This window comes from Hemibagrus wyckioides, linkage group LG18 (assembly GCF_019097595.1).
Source record: "Hemibagrus wyckioides isolate EC202008001 linkage group LG18, SWU_Hwy_1.0, whole genome shotgun sequence".
Lineage (NCBI taxonomy): Eukaryota > Metazoa > Chordata > Actinopteri > Siluriformes > Bagridae > Hemibagrus > Hemibagrus wyckioides.
The window spans coordinates 13493175-13511141 of record NC_080727.1 but is presented as its reverse complement, the minus strand read 5'-3'; the positions used below and the strand labels follow the sequence as shown (position 1 = coordinate 13511141).

General features: G+C 38.9%; 1 protein-coding gene across 2 annotated transcripts in view; it reads left to right on the top strand.

Moving 5' to 3' along the window:
• rai14 (retinoic acid induced 14) overlaps positions 1-17967 on the top strand; it is a 69686-nt gene that overhangs the window by 44879 nt on the left and 6840 nt on the right. Inside the window, exons 7-15 of one of the 2 annotated variants that reach the window (XM_058415841.1) lie at positions 2278-2348; positions 11309-11415; positions 11493-11680; positions 12545-12570; positions 12849-12938; positions 13111-13194; positions 13323-13445; positions 15254-15349; positions 16032-17594. In XM_058415841.1, the coding sequence (XP_058271824.1) occupies positions 2278-2348; positions 11309-11415; positions 11493-11680; positions 12545-12570; positions 12849-12938; positions 13111-13194; positions 13323-13445; positions 15254-15349; positions 16032-17594 (2348 nt within the window). The remainder of the gene's footprint in view (positions 1-2277; positions 2349-11308; positions 11416-11492; positions 11681-12544; positions 12571-12848; positions 12939-13110; positions 13195-13322; positions 13446-15253; positions 15350-16031; positions 17595-17967) is intronic. The other variant, XM_058415842.1, reaches the window with a different exon arrangement.

Sequence of the window (17967 nt, the reverse complement as noted above, 5' to 3'; positions counted from 1 at the left end):
TTGCTGGTCACTTTTCTTGTGTAGTCGTTTTTCAGTTCCAGTGAGAAGCTTTAGATACTGTGTGTGTGTGTATGGCTTCAGAAGCTTATTTGTTATTAAATAAATCATATTAAATGTACAGTCAACTTGCTTCAGAAGTAGTAACTAGCTTTATTAGCATTTACATTTCTGGCAATTGGCTGATGCCCTTATCCAGAGCGACTTACATTTTATTTCATTTTATACAACTGAGCATTTGAGGTTTAAAGACCTTCCTCAAGGACCTGGGATTCAAACTCACAACCTTTTGTTCAGTAGCCCAACATCTTAACCACTAAGCTACTACAATCCCAGATTAGCAAAGCAAGCGATCTATACTAGCTCCAGTGATACCACTAGTTCCTTTCAAATTTGATCTTTATTTATAATGGCTCTATAGACATATTTAATGTCAGGTCATGTATAAATGGATAGATAAGATGAAGCCGCATTTGTCATTCATTTTTGCAATGTCAAAGAGTAAATTGTAGATAGGAGCTGTGCTTGTGAGCGGGAAACTGAAGAAATGTCACACCACAGACTCCATTGTACTGATACCACTAATCATTCAAGGTATCTGTTTGGATTTGTGATTTTATTGCGTCATGCCTAATTTGCATAAAGTTGAAAAGATCCGTCACTGAAAAGATCCACACCTACGTAGCAAATGAATGCTCGCATGTTGCTTTGTTGCTTGATAGTGTTATATTCATTCATTTTGGTCTGTGTATACAATAAATAATCCCTCTTGAGCATGTGACTTTCGAAACACTGTGACAGTCGATACAACTAGTTTTAGGAAGGTTGTGAGTTTGAATCCCAGGTCTACCAAGCAGTGTTGACATTTTCTGGAAGTTTTACTTAGCTATACTTTATATTAACTATATTGCCAAAAGATTTGGGACGTCTGACTTTACATGCACACGAATGTAATATGGAGTCGACCTGCCCTTTGAGAGCTATAACAGCTTCAACTCTTCTGGGAATAGAAGAGTTCCTTGTTTTCCACAAGGTTTAGGAGTGTGTTTATGGGAATTTTTGACCATTCCTCTAGAATCGCATTTGTGAGGTCAGGCACTGATGTTGGACGTGAAGGCCTGGCTCTCTCAGTCTCCGCTCTAATTCATCCCAAAGGTGTTCTATCAGGTTGAGGTCAGAACTCAGGACTGGACCTTGCTTTGTGCACTGGTGTACAGTCATGTTGGAACAGGAAGGGGTCATCCCTTAAACTGTTCCCACAAAGTTGGGAGCATGAAATTGTCCAAAATGTCTTGGTATGCTGAAGCATTAGGAGTTCCTTTCACTAGAACTAAGAGGCTGAGTCCAACTCCTGAAAAACAACACCCGAATTCAATGATTTGGAAGGGTGTCCCAAAACATTTGGCAATATAGTGTGTTATATCACAGCTATGGCATTAAAATGATAACCATTGATAGGTGATAATATATTAATCACTAAAGCATTAATAACCATGCTTGACAGCAAAGCAAGGCGAAATTAAGTAGTTTATTATAAGAATGAACCAAATATGAGTTGTTATGGAGTAAATGAGGAGTCAGATCTTTGAAGAGAGGGAATATCCACCTACTGCTGGGCCCCTGAGCAAAGCCCTTAACCCTCTGTAGAAAATGACATAGAATGTAAGTTGCTCTGGTTAAGGGTGTCCAATGTAAATGGTTAGATTCTTGTTAGCATGGTATCTTAAGAACATAGATACTGAGCTTTTCTCGGATTTATATGGAAATTTTGTTGTAACCAGCAGATGATTCATTAAATTTTTCACATGTCCTAAATAACTCATTTCTTCACTAGCTTTCTTCCTGTTTAAGGTATTTGAAGGATGCTAGTAATTTGTAACTAGAAGGACTAGCCTTTTTGTGGAGGCAGAGCCCTCCACATCAACACCACTGCCAAAGAGCTCTACTACTTCTTTTCATCCTAAGATTCTTCATAGTTTGCTCAATATTTTCTTTGCCAAATATTTCCCATATTTTCTTTGCAGTCGTTTGATGCAGACTGTAGATGGCTTTAAAAAAAATATATCGAAAGGATTTTCTCCTTTAGCCGAAAGTCGCATTCAGAATAGCCGAGCGAAGGCGACTTCTAAAATGGATGTCAGAGTTTCAGCATTAAACATCAGAGGTTTGACTCCTACTCCAGAGTGACTCACTGTGTACAAAATATGTGCTAGCATTATGGGTTTTTTTTTTTTTCTCCCCCTCAGCATGTTCACCGGTTTTGTCTATTTTCTCTCGCAGCTGCCAACGGGAACATTGTGATTGTTCAGCTCCTGTGTGAGCAGAAGTGTCCAGTGAATTTGAAAGATGTGGTATGTACCAAACCTGATATTTTTTTTTGTTATTTTTAGCCAGAGGGTATTTTTTTCTGTATTACTACTATTATTTTATTTTGGCATCCATACATAAGAGTTGTCATTAAAAAAAGTTCTTTTCACTTCTCTACACTTGATTAGTTCAGTCCAAGGTCCTGTGGTTTACCTCAAACTTGTGCAATAACAAACACGCCGCCTTGCCCTGACTCGCGTCTCATGGGGTTGGTTTCCTAATGGTAGACTCGAGGTCTCCATGAGAAGGAGTTTGCCATGTCTGTGTGGTGTTTTTTCTTTTCCCCTGGTTGGCGTTAGTCCACTCGTTAAACTCTTTCCTGTGTGGTTTCTGCGCAGTACACTCGCTGGTTCTCTCTGTAATTATCTGCATCCTTGTCTTCTACTTTAGCTTGGAACCTGATAAATTTTGTATATTTTAATTATATAAACATCGCATTAAATATTTTTTTTCCATGGGGTATTTAATAAATGTACGCGTTTGCTTTGAAATTTCCCGGGCTAGGATTTGCTTTTAAAACATCTAAATTAAAACTGCAGTTTTGAGATTTAAAAAAAAATCTGAATTCTAAACACAAAAAAGAGAGATTTAATGGAAATTAGGCCAAAAGTGAAGCTGGTGGGATCGGAGGGAAAAGTGGAAGCTTTCTGAGTGACTGAACTCTGAGGTGACGAGACGTGTCTCTAAAGCTTTTATCTTCTACTGAAATAGATACACTCCTAATAAACAGCTACTGTTGGCGGTGAGATGTTAATAATTTCATGTTAGCGCAGTCCAACAAGCTAGAACTTTATCTGAAACGTTACGCTGGTATATTTTAATCATCAGGTGTTTAACATCACTGGACAAAACTCGCTATTTGAATAGAATATAAAGTCCACTCTGGAACTGTCCGCTTTTCATTGGAGTCCCAGATACTTGGGAATGGCTCAGTTTACTTAAAAAAGCTTTGTCTGAGATTTGTATTTGACAAAATTACAAAATTGGCAAGTCTAAACAGCATTATTAAAGAAAGTACATTTATTAAACTCACCACAGGAAATCTAAATTATATTTAACGTATTTTATATTTAATTATATTTATATGTACATGTATTTTTAATTATAAATACTTCTAAGGGCATATTTGGTCAAATGAACCCAGATAAACTTTTTTTACAGTTTGTATCAAAAGTACATTTAAAGAATCTTTAATATATTTGGTATGTCAAATATTGTTCCTTGTGGTGACGGTAATTCTAAAATAAGTTTTCGTTTATTATGTTGTTTAAGCTGCCATGAAATAGCCTTTGAAGCTTGATAGGGCAATAAATTCAAATACAGTATCACCACATTACAATGTGCAGTATAATCATTTAGCTCTGGCCTAGTGGTTTATCTGGAGCTGATGTGCATTGCCTAGAAAGTGTATTGGGATTTTAGCTAATAGTTTTTAGTGTGAGAGATGGAGCATATGTAAATGTAGATGTAAAGGAGTATGTGTGTGTGTGAGAGTGAAAGAATGAGAGAATGAGTTTGAGGGAGAGTGTGTGTGATTGTGTGTGTATGTGTGTGTGAGAGAGAGAGAGAGAGTGTTTGTGTGTGTGTGAGACCGAGAAAGTGAGTGTGTGAAAGAGTGAGTGTGTAAGTGTGTGAGAGAGAGTAAGAGAGAAAGTGAGTGTGTAAGTGTGTGTAAATGTGTAAGAGAGAGTAAGTGTGTGTGAGTGAATTACCCTAAAAGTGACCTATAATGTGGGAGGTATGATGTGCTACACACTGGTGTGTGTGTATTTTTCTCAGCCATCACACAGAAAGATGTAGTGTGACACAGAACAGGGTAAATTGACCAGATTTCCAGAAATGTGCGAGCAATCATCAGTTATTCTGCCATTCCATTTCAGTTTGTGCCAAGCTGTATTCGAGCTCCTGTTCATGTCCTGAAGTGTTGGAAGGAGAGGGCCAGTTATGATCTTAAGTGCTGGGATTTGTTGCATCACTCCTAATTCCACTCTCATATTAACATGATTGCCTGAAACTTGGAACCTGATGCAATATGTGAGAAACGTTAATGCAGTGAGCTAGTTAAGACAAGGTTGGACGAGGTGAAGTGAAGAAGGCTGGCGTAACCCAAGTGCTCATTACATATTTAATGCTAAGCTTTGGGGGAATAAACCATGCCTGAAAACAAAAGAAAACATGATGGAGAAGCCCAGATGTTTTATTTAATGTGTTTGAAACACTGCAGTTGCTTCTCATTAAAAAAAAAAAGCCTCTTACTGCCTTCTTCTGTGTGGCAAAATGACTCCGCGTCCCAGGTAGAGACGATAACGATCTTCCACACGTCGGTCACGGAGGAAGTGCCAGAGTGAAGTAAAATTATAAACGTGTTAACTGACCGCTTGCTCTCTAGTCATTTTCCATAGATGAGCTTTTGCACGTTAGTGTGCTGTTGTATTTTTCCCCCCTCATACTCATGACTCGTTGCTTCGTTACCTGCTCTCTTATCGTCTGTTCCTCGTTCTCTCTGCCGGAAGACAAACACTTGCCCACACAAACTGAGCGAATTTCAATCACTTTTTTCCCCCCATTTTCTCCATTTTGCACAAGTCACCTAAAGTTTAATGCAAAGCTTGAGTTCAGAGCTTGAAGCGCACATCTGGAACTTATTGACTTTTATTTTTAAATAGTGAAAGCACAGATGCCAGCTCGCTAATCTTTAGCATGCCTCTGTATCTCTTATTTGGAACAAGCACCACAAGAATGTTTTAATAAGGAAGGAAGTTTCTATTATCAGATGGCAACACACACACATACAAAAAAAAAACTGTGTGGGAGTACACAAGGACGTCAACACCATGGAGTTGAGTCTTCCAGTCCATAACACAGATTGAATTTTAAAAATTGCAAGCTGTTTAATAAATTAAACAAAACCAGGGGACAAAACTGGGGACAGAGTCATTCAAGCACTCAAGGCTCACTAATGTGTGTAAAGAGCATAGGCCCATTTGGTCTGCTCCCTCAGAAGACCTACTGAAGCACAAATTGCTGAAAAAGTGAATGCTGGCTCTGACAGAAATGTCAGAACATACAGTGCATGATATAAGGCTGTGTAGTTGTAGACCGGTCAGAGTGCCCAGGCTGATTCCTGTCCACCAGTGAAAGCGCCTATCAGAGGATCAGAACTAGACTATGAAGCAATGGAAGAAAGCCTGGTTTCATCAATCAGGTGGGTTTAATGTTATGCAGGATGTTCCTTCTCATTACATCAGTGAAGTCCAGTCCTAGAGAGCATCCCAGTTCAATAGTAATTTATATTTTGCCTGCCGAATACTAATTGGCTGATGGAGGTCATGTTTACCCAGTCATCATCAGAATTCCATTTACTGCTCACCACAGGGATTCAGTACACCAAATTACAGCTCAGTTGGATTGACATGTCTGGACAAACACGTATTTGAACTTAATGATGCCCCCTATGAATGACCACACACCAACATTTGCACACAAACTCTGATTCTCGTCCTAATCAGGGCTTTCGAGTTTCATGCAAATATATTGGTTCCATCGCTGAGTTTGAGTAACCCAAGCTTTATTGAAAATTGGGAAAAACCGCAGTGCACTAGGGATTGTGGGTACTGCATACAATGCAGATTAACTCAAAATATAATTAGTTTGAAGCTTATGGATTCTCCACAACCTTTTGTTGGATTTGAACCTACTGAACCTTCAAAGAGCATTTTGTCTATATGCCTCACAGTGTACGAGTTACGAGCCAAAAAAACTCTGCGCTCTAGTGCCCCCTGCAGGCTGATCAGGCTCATCTCACTTACCTGAGTCGTAGGAGGGTGTACTACCTACTGAGTCTGCACAAGTTTGTTTTAGCAGTGATGAAGATGGAGATGATCTGGATGCTGACGAAAACCGTAACAACGACGGTTGTGATGGTGATGATGACAAAGACCTCAACCATGAAGAAGCAATGACGATGAAGTAGACTTTGCGGAACAAGAAGAAGAAGACGATAAACTTGGGGAAGAAGAAAAAGGCAGCAAGAAGAAATAAAAAATGAAACCCTTTTACATTCAGGACTTTTGCATGGGTTTGGTGCTTGGACCCCTAAAACAATACTAAGGAGACTGAGGAGAAGGCTAAGTAATAATTAATAATAATTTATTCTTATAATACATCACTATAGAACTATTAAAATGCTCTTATTTCGTACAAGTAAAAATGTCAATAATTTTCACATTCACAAGTAAACGTGACGGGTATCTCAGCAAGGTTTCATATCACATGGCATGTGATTTCCAACCACATGAAAATGCATCAACCGCGGATTTTTCTTGACCTTCTGCTGTGTCTGAAAAGTCTCGGTGTGTCTGAGTGTCTGTGTAATGGTCTGAATATAGCTCAGATCACCGCCTGGCTCCACCCACTGTGTTCATTTAAAACCGTAGCCAGGACTTTCTCTGGCAACTTCAACCCATGCGCTAATATTACACACAGTTGAAATGTCAGATTGTTAAATTAGTCCCGAGTCTGGAGTTGTTTCCAGTACAGACGCCGCATTAATCTGTCTTTGTAGAACACTTTATGATGTGCCTCGTAGTCAGCTCTTGCAAGGATTTTTCTTGTGGGAATTTGTTTAAGAAAGGATGATTTGTGCGTGTTGAGGGAGAATTATTTGTATTATAGATAGTCTAGTGATTTTTCTATTCCTATTGTGACCAGTTGCTTTATTTAAAACAGATCATTTTAGGTCTGTTGTGGAAAACTGCGCTTTGGATTTTATTAGGGCTGTGTAGGCAAATGTCACAGAATATTTTTTCAATTTAGAGGCAAAATTTACTTGTCCAAGATTTTATTGTTTCATTTTATAACATAATGATCCTCTTTCTTTCTTTCTTTCTTTCTCTCTCTCTCTCTCTCTCTCTCTCTCTCTCTCTCTCTCTCTCTCTCTCTCATTTATTAGCATTCATTTATTTTGTATTATTATTATTATCCCTTATAGAAGGGAAATTATTTATAATCACACACTCCGGTGTCACCCAGATGAGGATGGGTTTCCTTTTGGGCCTGGTTCCTTTCAAGGTTTCTTCATTTCATCTCAGGGAGTTTTTCCTCACCACAGTCACCTCTGGCATGGTCATTTAAAGTGTATGATTTTATACCTTGAATTTATAGATTTTAATAAAGCTGATTTGTGATCCACTGTTGGAAAAATGGATTTAATCTTTTATTTATTTATCTATCTATCTATCTATCTATCTATCTATCTATCTATCTATCTATCTATCTGTCTATTTATTTATATCAATAATGAATTTTAAGCTTTGTTCAGTATTATTTTATATTTTATTTGTTTATTTATTTATTTATTTTTATGGTGTGTGTGTATGTATGTGTGTGTATATATATATATATATATATATATATATATATATATATATATATATATATATATATATATATATATATATATATATATATATATATATATATATATATATATATATATATATAATTTTATTTATTTTTTTTAAATACAATCCTCTTCCTCATACCCAAGGTCATACTACAATTACACAGGAAAAGTAATTCAGAGAGATCTTCAAAATGGGCTGCAAATAATTACATGTCATTTATCATTTTTCAAAAATGTGGATTGCTTTTTAAATTAACTATAAAAACCAGACAAACGTCGTGTCCTGAAAGTGATATTAAGCCACAGATTCTTTTTCTATCCCACAGTTTCTGTGGTTGGATCATGAACGCTGCTCTGCTGAGCATATAGTTTACCATGTACAGTCTACAGCGACACTGATATTCCCTAAGCAGTTATCATGTGAAATAAAGAAGAAGCCATTCGAGAAATGTAAATGGAGCTGTGATGAACCTGTTTTCTTAAAAATATATAAAATGAGAAATGTTCAAAATTGTTTCATGAAAATGAAATGAAGGCAGAAATCAACTTTTTTTCTGTAATTGAAAGAAATATGCACAATCTTAATGTAAATTATAGAAAAGTTTAACAGGAGCTCATGAAACACTGAGTTGATTCTTGTCCACTACTCTCCTCATTAAAATGATAGGAAGGTAATGGTGCTAATCTGTAAGAATAATTAAGCAAATTCTGATAACTTAACACTGAGGAGCTAGGTCATATTTGCAGGTGTAGTCTAATGGCCATGTATCCTACATAAATAAAGCCAGTATTTCACACCTTGTTGCTGTAATCCGTACAACGATGTTTGAGAATCAGGAACCGGTACAGGCTACGTACTTGGAATAAATGAACCCGATGAAAAACGTACACGGTATGAAAGCCGGTTTGATTCATGCACAAGGTTGCAATCCTCTCTTTTTAACATCCATAATGTATCACAGATGCTGGCGTGCCCATATGCATTTCATATCTGTTATGGTGCCGGTTGTGATTGAGCTTTCATCATGATCCTGAGTGCAGCCAAAAGCCGAACTCAGCCTCGCTAAACACACTTCTGATGAGATGTCATGTTCAAGCTTCCTGCACTCGGCTAATTGGCACAGAGCGCTGTGACCTCCTGGGCAGACGGGAGGGGGATCAGTTTGTGTGACTGCTTTCATTATCTTTTTTGTTTCACTCCAGTCTTTAAGATTACCCTTAGATATTTTTTTTTAATTTGGTGCCAACAGCTTGTGGCAGATCATCAAATTCCTCTGAGGAAGAAAGAGAAAATTTTTTTTGTGCCGTTGATTTTCATCTACTGTCAGATGGAAGGTCATTACAGCTGAATAATTTGTGATTCGCATGCATTCAGAAACTGAAATATGGAATGGAACGGTATGAAAAATGTATGTACTAGTGTAAATTATAGTTTAATCACGATTACCATTTCACGTTCGAGCGTCCTGCAACCGCATCACACACTTCGCGAAAGACAACAGTACAATTTATACATAACATCTTTATTCTAAGAAGGAAAAGTTGAAGAGCAGCTGTTAGAGCTGATGTTATTGAAAAGAAATGAAAGAAAGCTTCTGATCAAACACGATCAACATTTCTGTGGCAAATTTTTACAAATGTGGACTATTATTACCCAAAACTCTGCCTTCAAACTTCAGGCCACACCCCCTATTTGGGCATCAGGCTTGTGTGAAGTGACACCAAATTCTGTGCTTTATCCTTGCGATGTCTGTGTTTATAGATGAGCGTGTCCTACAGAGTCAGAAACCTCATCAGCTAGTCTAATCTCTGACTGATGCTCACGTCCAGACCACATCCTGCTTTTCTGACCCTACTCATGTACCACATTTATCAGTAACAGTATTTTTACTTAACCCTCCCGTTATCCTCAAATTTACAAATGTTTTGCCCTCGGGGTTAGTTTGACCCCAGCAAGTTGAACCTCCAAAATATTTGTCAGGTAATTTTTTATTTGTTGACTACCTAAATAGCATTTTAAATAAAACATAACCCCAACCCACCCCATTCTCCTAAACTCTATATAAACTATAGAAAAAATTCACTGCTTGACCTCAAATTGGACAGAAAGAACTTTTTTTTTTTTTTTTTTTTTTTTTTTTACAGATTTTTGTATGACCCTTGGAAAGTAGTACAAGTTTCTGTTATCAAGGATAGAACCATGTCTTTTCCTCTAGGTGTCTGAGAAATTGTTTTTTCCCTCCATCATGTCGTGTGAACTCTCAGCGGTTCACAGGTATGTTTGTTAGATTAGGGCTCTAAAGCAGAGAGATGTTGTTGAAGATTCTAAAATCGATTGTTATAGTGACCTCAATGTTCTCCAAAACGACCAAAGCAGATGAATGCATTTTTTGTATGTTTTATACAGCAAAAACAGCCAAATTGACCCCCAGGTACACTGATGCTCTGATGCTACAAAATGTATTATCATGATCATTTTCCCCATTAAATTAAGAAAGTCATTAAATATTAAGCTATATATATTAAACATTTGAATGGGGTCCAAGGATAATAGGAGGGTTAAGAAAGGGTTGTTGAGTGACTCCCATTTTGGTTGCTGGGGCTTTGAGACATGTAATCATTTATTATAAGTGGAATATAAAAGGAATGTGTTTCTCATTAGACTCCATTCACACGTGCTACTGATGATCACCTTTCCATTATGGTCCAGCTTTAACCCTGAGTTCACTCTAACAAGCTACAACTAACTTAATTTTCTCAGATTTGTCCAAATTAGAGATGAATCTATAAAGTGACGGACTGTCTCCATGGATAGAGTCGATAGGTGGTGGTGGAACAAGCGGTCTGCCAGAAGAATTTTACTATTTAAACATTTTTTCTCCTGGCGTACTGGAAATCGACTTGTGGGACATTTTAAAATCAGTATAAACAGATGATTTTCTGGCTGCAAGTCTGATACAAAGTGAGTCAGGATGCTGTCAGCTTTCAGAGTGAGACATCCTCTGTTGGGAAACTTTACACAGAATTTTAGTGGTTAAAGTTAACGTCTTCAAATTTTAGCAATCATTGAACAAGTAGAAATGGCAGAAATGGGTTTAATATCACCATTTCCTTTGAAGGTGAAAAAAATAACTGTTTTGGTCTTGACACCCCTAGTACGCCAAGTAAAAACAGAAAACTACAAATTCTTAAAGCTCTGAGTGTCGACTTGCGCCACAAAAATTAAATGCTGAACATGGATGCAACATAACAGGCGTATATTCCATTTTTTTTGGCCTTTAATTTACAAAGGAAATGGAAGAAAACTTGTTCTAACACAGCCTCTATGTAAAGCTGGGGAAGGAGTAGCAGAGATGAGAGCTGGTGTCATTGTGAGTGTCCGTATCTTCGCTAATCTGTCCAATAGAGACGATTTACATGTCACACAAGTGACCGTAGAGTAAAACCTATGCTGTATTGAGCTGGTTTCTCTTACACTGTAATGCTGATGTATCATCCCACCTGTAATCATTCTCTAATCTTTCACTTGCTTTCCCATAGGACGGATTGACGCCCTTGCTGTTGTCAGCAAGACACGCCCACCCAGAGGTCTGTGGTATCCTGCTGGACTGGGGAGCCCACATCAACGCCTGTGATAGAAACGGCAGGTGTGTCCAGCTCGCTCGTTCTATCTGAGATCTGTTCTCATTTGAGGTTTGGTTAATAATTGGTGTGAATGCTACAGGAGCGCAGTCATGCTGGCCGGAGAGAGCGGCTGCGTGTCGGCTGTGGATCTACTCGTGCGCAGGGGAGCCGACCTACGCCTGCTCGACTCTCTAGGACACGACGTGTTGCACTATGCCAAGCTGTCGGGAAGCGCCGAGATCCAAGCCATCATCACCGCCGCCCTGCAGCATCACCCGTCTGAGTCAGGTGATTACTCATCAATCAAATGCGCAGTAACACTAATACTAGGTGGGAACTCTGTCATAACCCTGACACCTCAGCCATTTCCTCACTTACAGACACACCATTACTGTCCAAAGCTACAGATTTCATCTGCACTGCTGATGATAAAGCGAATCTAGATTAGCTTGTTGTTACAATGGGAACTTTGTTGCTTTGGCATCGATGAACAGGGTACAGGGGTGCCGATAGCAGTAAAGCCTTTAATTGAAGGTTCAAGGTTTCCATGGTTATAAAAAGTCATAAAAATTGTAAAGTCTATTAAGGATTATTTAGGATTTAAGTCTATTAAGGATTTAAAATAAATATTATCATGAATCTTTTTTTTTTTTTTTAAAGTAAATCCCCAGCATTAAGTCAAACACAACCTGCAAAGTGTCAGCAGGTGAGAAACGACAAAAGCATTCTTGCTCCTGAAATAGTAATTTGATTTATTAGAGGCGACTCGGGGATCTGCTCCTGGAGATGGAAATGAAACGAAGCCCCTCAGCGTGTTCCTTCACCACGGAGACAATCACAAGTAGAAAGGAAGGAAGATAAATGTGTTACGACACCCTTGAGTTATTTGTTGTGAAGGGGTTTTTTGGTGTCTCTTTCTGTGCTGTGAGAGGTGCGAATGACTTCCTCTCGAACTCACTCAGGCTCAACAGTGCCATCTTGTGGCGGTCGACTGAAATGTCTCAAGTCTGCTGATGGAGTGAGAGATTAATGAACGATAAAGAATTTGAAATAAAACAGGACGACATGCCATTTTATTTCATTTCATTCTTCCATCCCATAATTATTTTCATTCGTTTTTTTTTGTTGCTTTTTTCCTTATTAAAAAAACAGATAAGAATTCACCCAGAAGCCAGCAGGTATGCAGTTTCTTTCTTTTTTTTGCATTTCATTTTTTTTTTCATTTCTTTTTAATCAGTTTTGTAATGATTTTATACATTTTTCATATGCAGAATATTTATTTGGTGCCTGTGTTGCATTATACATTTTTTGCAACATGCATGAGCATCACACTTTATATATAAATATATATTAAAATTTATTCATTTATTCTTTAAGTTCTTAATTTTTATTCACAGTTAGTTTTATTCTTCTCACTAACAACTAAACCTGGTTTGTCCTTCTCACATGATCTCAGCATGAGCACACGGCTAAGCTAAACGACGAGAGGAGCACAACCCCAAAAAAACGAAAAGCACCCCCTCCTCCTCCTATTAGCCCTGTGCAGGTAAAGACCTGTGTTTGTGTCACTGTGTGTGTGTGTGTGTGTGTGTGTGTGTGATGATTTCTGCTCCACTTGCATGTCCTGCCCTCTCAAAAAAAAAAAAAAACCCAGTCAGGACAAATTTATCTGAGCTTGAAGTATTTTATTGCCATGTTATATTTCTGTACAATTTCAGGTGCTGGATGTGGTGTCTCCACCGTATGTCACCCCGAATGAAACTCCAGTGTCAAGTAAAGGGTACAAAAGGTTCAATTACAAGGTACAAGAACATATCACAGGCAGTTGGGCAATATTGACCCTTTTCATGTAGGTCTGAGCACAAAAATCTCCATAGTGAAAGCTTCATTATGATTATTTTGATTATTATAATACTGTGGGTTTTTACAGGAGGAGGAGCTGAGGAGTGTGTCACTATTGAGAGAGGAGATTGAAAAGCTCCAGGAAGAGAAGAGCATGCTGCTGGAGACCATTGAAGATCTGAAGCAGATTATGGAGCAGACTGAGCCCAAGGCGAGTACAGCACAAGCCCTTTAATATTCTCTCATGTGGCAGAGACTTTGATCCTCAGCCACTCACGCTTTCTGGAAACCATTTTACCAGCTGCATCTGCTGACCCCGGCCAGGTAAAGGACCTTGCTTTAGGGGATGTGACGGCAGCAGGACCGTCTCACATGTGTGCCGTTTCAGACCATCACGAACCCTTATTACAGTTCTTAGAGCTAGAACCTACACAAGCCATTAGACTTTGTTATTGTACTTGAATACACTATATGGCTTAAAGTATGTGGACACATGATCATTACACCCATATATGAGGTCCTTTCTGCAGAGTTGTTGCCACAAAATTGGAAGCACAAAATTTGTATGCTTTGGATGCCCTTGTGCATGAAGTGAGCCATGAAGACGTTGGGGTGTTAAGGTTGGACTGGATGAACTCCTGCTCAGGGCTCCCTAACTTTGACTCAACCTCACTGAACACTTTTGGGATGGACTGAACCCCAGACCTCCTCAACCGCCATCAGTGACTGATCTTACTAATGCACTTGTAGCTGAATGAACACAAATTAGCTTTAAACAAACTAAATCTAGTGGAACGTTTGCCATGAAGAGTGGCGCTGATTATAACAGCAAAGGGGTGTCTGAGGAGTTGGATGTTAAAAAGCATGTCTGGGTGTCCATGGTCAGGTGTCCACAAACCTTTGAGCATATAGCATATGACGATGGACAATTTTCACATCCAAATCCTGCTACCCAGCTGTGAAACTGAATCTGCTGTGAATTTGTGATCAGTAGAAGCCAATTTCTGATTAATAGGATTTACTAACATCAGCAGAACCGCCCTAAAAGAACTGTCAGAATCTTAAGTAAAAGAATAAAGCATGATGTTCTAGTGAATTAATCAATAATGGATTTTTGTGATAAAGCAGATTTAATTCCTTTAACCCCTTTCTTATACTACAGCAACTTCCCAGTTTTTGCATCTGTTCATGATTCCCTTTATCTGTTTATACTCGAAGTTAAAGCTATAAACACTCGTTCTATCTCAAGCCTCCCTTTTATTCTCTCGTGAAGTTATTAATCTGGTCCTTTTCTCGTGAAACCAAGTATTCTAAAAACGTTTGTCCAAAAACTCCTTCCAAAAAATATTAAACAAACATCTGCTTACAAAAAAAAAAAAAACCGAACCGTATCAACGATTAAGTTAAGCATTTGTATTGATCACGTGCCATACAAGTCCCTGTGACTGAGCTGTTACTCTAGAAATGATCTTGCATTGGAATAATCATTCATATAATTAATATTAATATTATAATTAATATTAATATTATAATTTATATTAATAGAGCATTAATATAAACCTGTCATTTGTGGCTGCACTATTGTGGTAGAAAATGAACCAACACATTCTGACCAATCAGAAGCCACTATTCAATTTCATTTTCATATTTTAATTATACCAGTGTGTATGAACCCCATAGATACAAGTGCTAATTAAAAGCCTTATGCAAAATTATGATTCACACAGTCCTGACCTTCCGTTTGTTCTTTCTCTATAAAGCCCTCGAGTGTTAAACTGACCTCAGATCAGGGAGATCTCCTGTCTTTAATAACACTGTTGCTGTTGCTGCCAGGGGATCTTTCTCAGTCCATTTCTCTGAACCAGAAATCTGGGCACTGTGATCAAAAAAAAAAAAATCAGTGCTAAGGCATCCCATGTGCTTTTCTAGAAATGAAGTGAGATTTTTATTTTTTTTGACTACAGACCTAATAAAAAGGTCTTTGAAAGTAAGCCCTGTTTGTTTCCTGTGTTGAGGCAGACTGAGCGTGCTGGAAACTCAGCATTGCTTGCAGCCCTTCAAGCCAAGGTGGCCTCACTCTCACTGGAGAACCAGCAGCTTGCTCAGATCATCAAGGTAATGAGTTTGCTTCATCAGTACCTTTTACTGCACATGTAGTCAATCAGGGAAGGACCGCTTCAGTGTCTAAAACGTACTCAAACTACCATGTTTGTGCAATATAGCTAACAAATACAGGCACAGCCTCCAGTTTAGCATGTATATCACACACTTCCATGCATCCAGTTATATAATAAATTTTAGTTTTATTATTACTTACTTTTTCCCTTTTCTCTATGTTTATAGATAACAGTGTGTTACAGCATAGTGTTTGAGACACTTAATAACCAAGAGTCTGATTGTTTAGACTAGTAGCTGTGCACAAAAACCAGGCTGCTGTAAACTTTCATTACTTCTTAGTTACATTAACCTCATAAGAGCATCGAAACACTAAAGAAGCACCCAAACCTTTCTTGGCTTAAAAACTTGCAACACAATTATTCTTAACATTTGTTGAATCACTGTTTCTGTGGGAAATCCTTTATGAATTATTTAAGACGTTATTTGAGTTTCAGCAAAGATTCTTGGTTGAATATGAATTATGTATTGCCAACTGGACATTCTCCAAAGTTTGTAATATATACAAATGAATATAAAAGATTATACACCATTGTAAAGTTTATACGACTTTCAAGGTCACAGAATGCATTGCAAGCTCAAATTAAATTGCATTATTTTTTTTCTGTCTTTGCTTGAATAGAAGCGTCCACCCCCTCAAGGTGAAGAAGGTCAGGAGGATTCGCGGCCAAACAGTATCGACTCTAACACATCATACCACTCCACCCGTGCTGAATTCGATCTCTCCAGTGATCAGGAGCTCTCGGACGTTTCGGCTTTTAAGCACGAAGACGTGAGTGAGCCAACAAAGGCTGTGTACGAGGAAGAAATCGCGCTGCTTAGGGATGCACTGCAGAGCCTGCAAGTTAAACTGGATGAGTCGAGGCTGGAGAATCACTCCCTGCAGGCCAGACTCGAGCTCAACTCTCGCACAGGGGAAAGTGGAAATGAAGGCCTGTCAGAAAGCACGGCCGTGCTCAAGGCCAAGCTGGTGGACCTGCAGAAAAAGTACCAGGAAGTGGTGTTAGAGCTGGAAACTTTCCGGAAGGAGAGGGTGAGAGTGACACCTGCGGGATCTCCTAGCCAAGATGATCAAGTAGTGCAAAAGATTCAGTATTTGAAAAGCTGTCTTGAGCAGGAGGTTAAAGATCTGAAGACAAAGCTGGCCAAGTTGCAGGAAGAGAAGATGCAGGACGTTCAGCTGATAAAAGAACTGAAGTCTCGGCTTGAGAGCGCGAGTCGTCGGGTTATAGAGGATGAGCATGAGGAACTGAAAAACACCTACAGCATCCTGGTGGAGAACATCAACCAGGAGAAGGCACTGTTGATCGAGAAGTACGAGGAGGCTCAGGACGAGATCAAGATGCTCCAGGAAGCCCTGCGTGGTACCGTGTCCGTTGAGGCCGCCGCTAAAGACTTTGATGAGATGAAGACGGAGATGGGCGGGATTATCGAAGGACTCCAGAAACGGCTTTTGGAGCTCTCGAAATCCTACAGCGAGACGAAAAACGAACTTGCAGAAGCCCAGAGCCAGCTGCAGAGCAAAGCCCTGGAGACCAAGCAGCTATCACAGGCAGTGTGTTTGACTAAAGAGCAGCATGAGGACAAATTGCAAGAGCTGACACTTAAGATGAAGGACGTGCAGAATTCATTGAAAGACGCAGAAGTCAAGCATCAGTCAGCGCTGAAAGAGATTTCACAACTCAAACAGGATGCAGAAGTTCAGGCCAAGTCCTCAGTGAGCATTGCAGACCACACTCAGGTTGTGGCCTCGTTAGGAAACTCCGTCAAGAACTTAGAATCCGAGGTGGACGTCCTTAAACAGCAGCTTACGAAGAAGACCATGCAGCTGGATGCCTTACAAAACAGACCTACTGTGGAAAAGGTCATGATTCCAGATGATTGCGTTTCCAAAGTGGAACATGAGCAGATGAGAGAGTCTCTGGAGCGCAAGATCAATCAGCTCACCCAGCATCTTCAGGACGCTTTGAGGAAACAGGATGAGATGGCACTAGAGGTGACCGCAGCCTGGCAGGAGGCGAAGGATGACAAGAACGAGAAGGAGGCAGCGCAGAAGCTCGCTCTAGTGAGAGATCAGGAGAATAATGTGCTGAGTGGGAAGTGCAGAGAGGCCCAGGAAGCCATCATGCAGCTTAAAAAGCAGGTGGAAAATCATGTGAACTCTGAAAGAGAGAAGAATAGAAAGGTAAATATACTTTTAAACATTATTTCATTTTCTATTTTATTCACTTTATATATCTCTTAATTAATTTATTTTATTATTACTGCTCTTGTGCCTTCCTGATTCTTAACATTATCTTTTTAATTTCTTTATTTTATGTAACAAAGCTGCTATACACATTATTATTATTATTATTATTATTTCTAGCAGGAACTGGCTTTCCTCTAGGAGTAGTATTCTTTACAATTATTCTCAGCAGCACTTGAACTTTAACTCAAACCTTAACTAAGATCATTAGGTTTTAAAATTTATTTTTCAGTGTCAGTTAGAAGAAGAAGCCTTTATCACCACCACATATACATTACCGCACAGCGGAATCTTTTTCTTCGCAAATCCC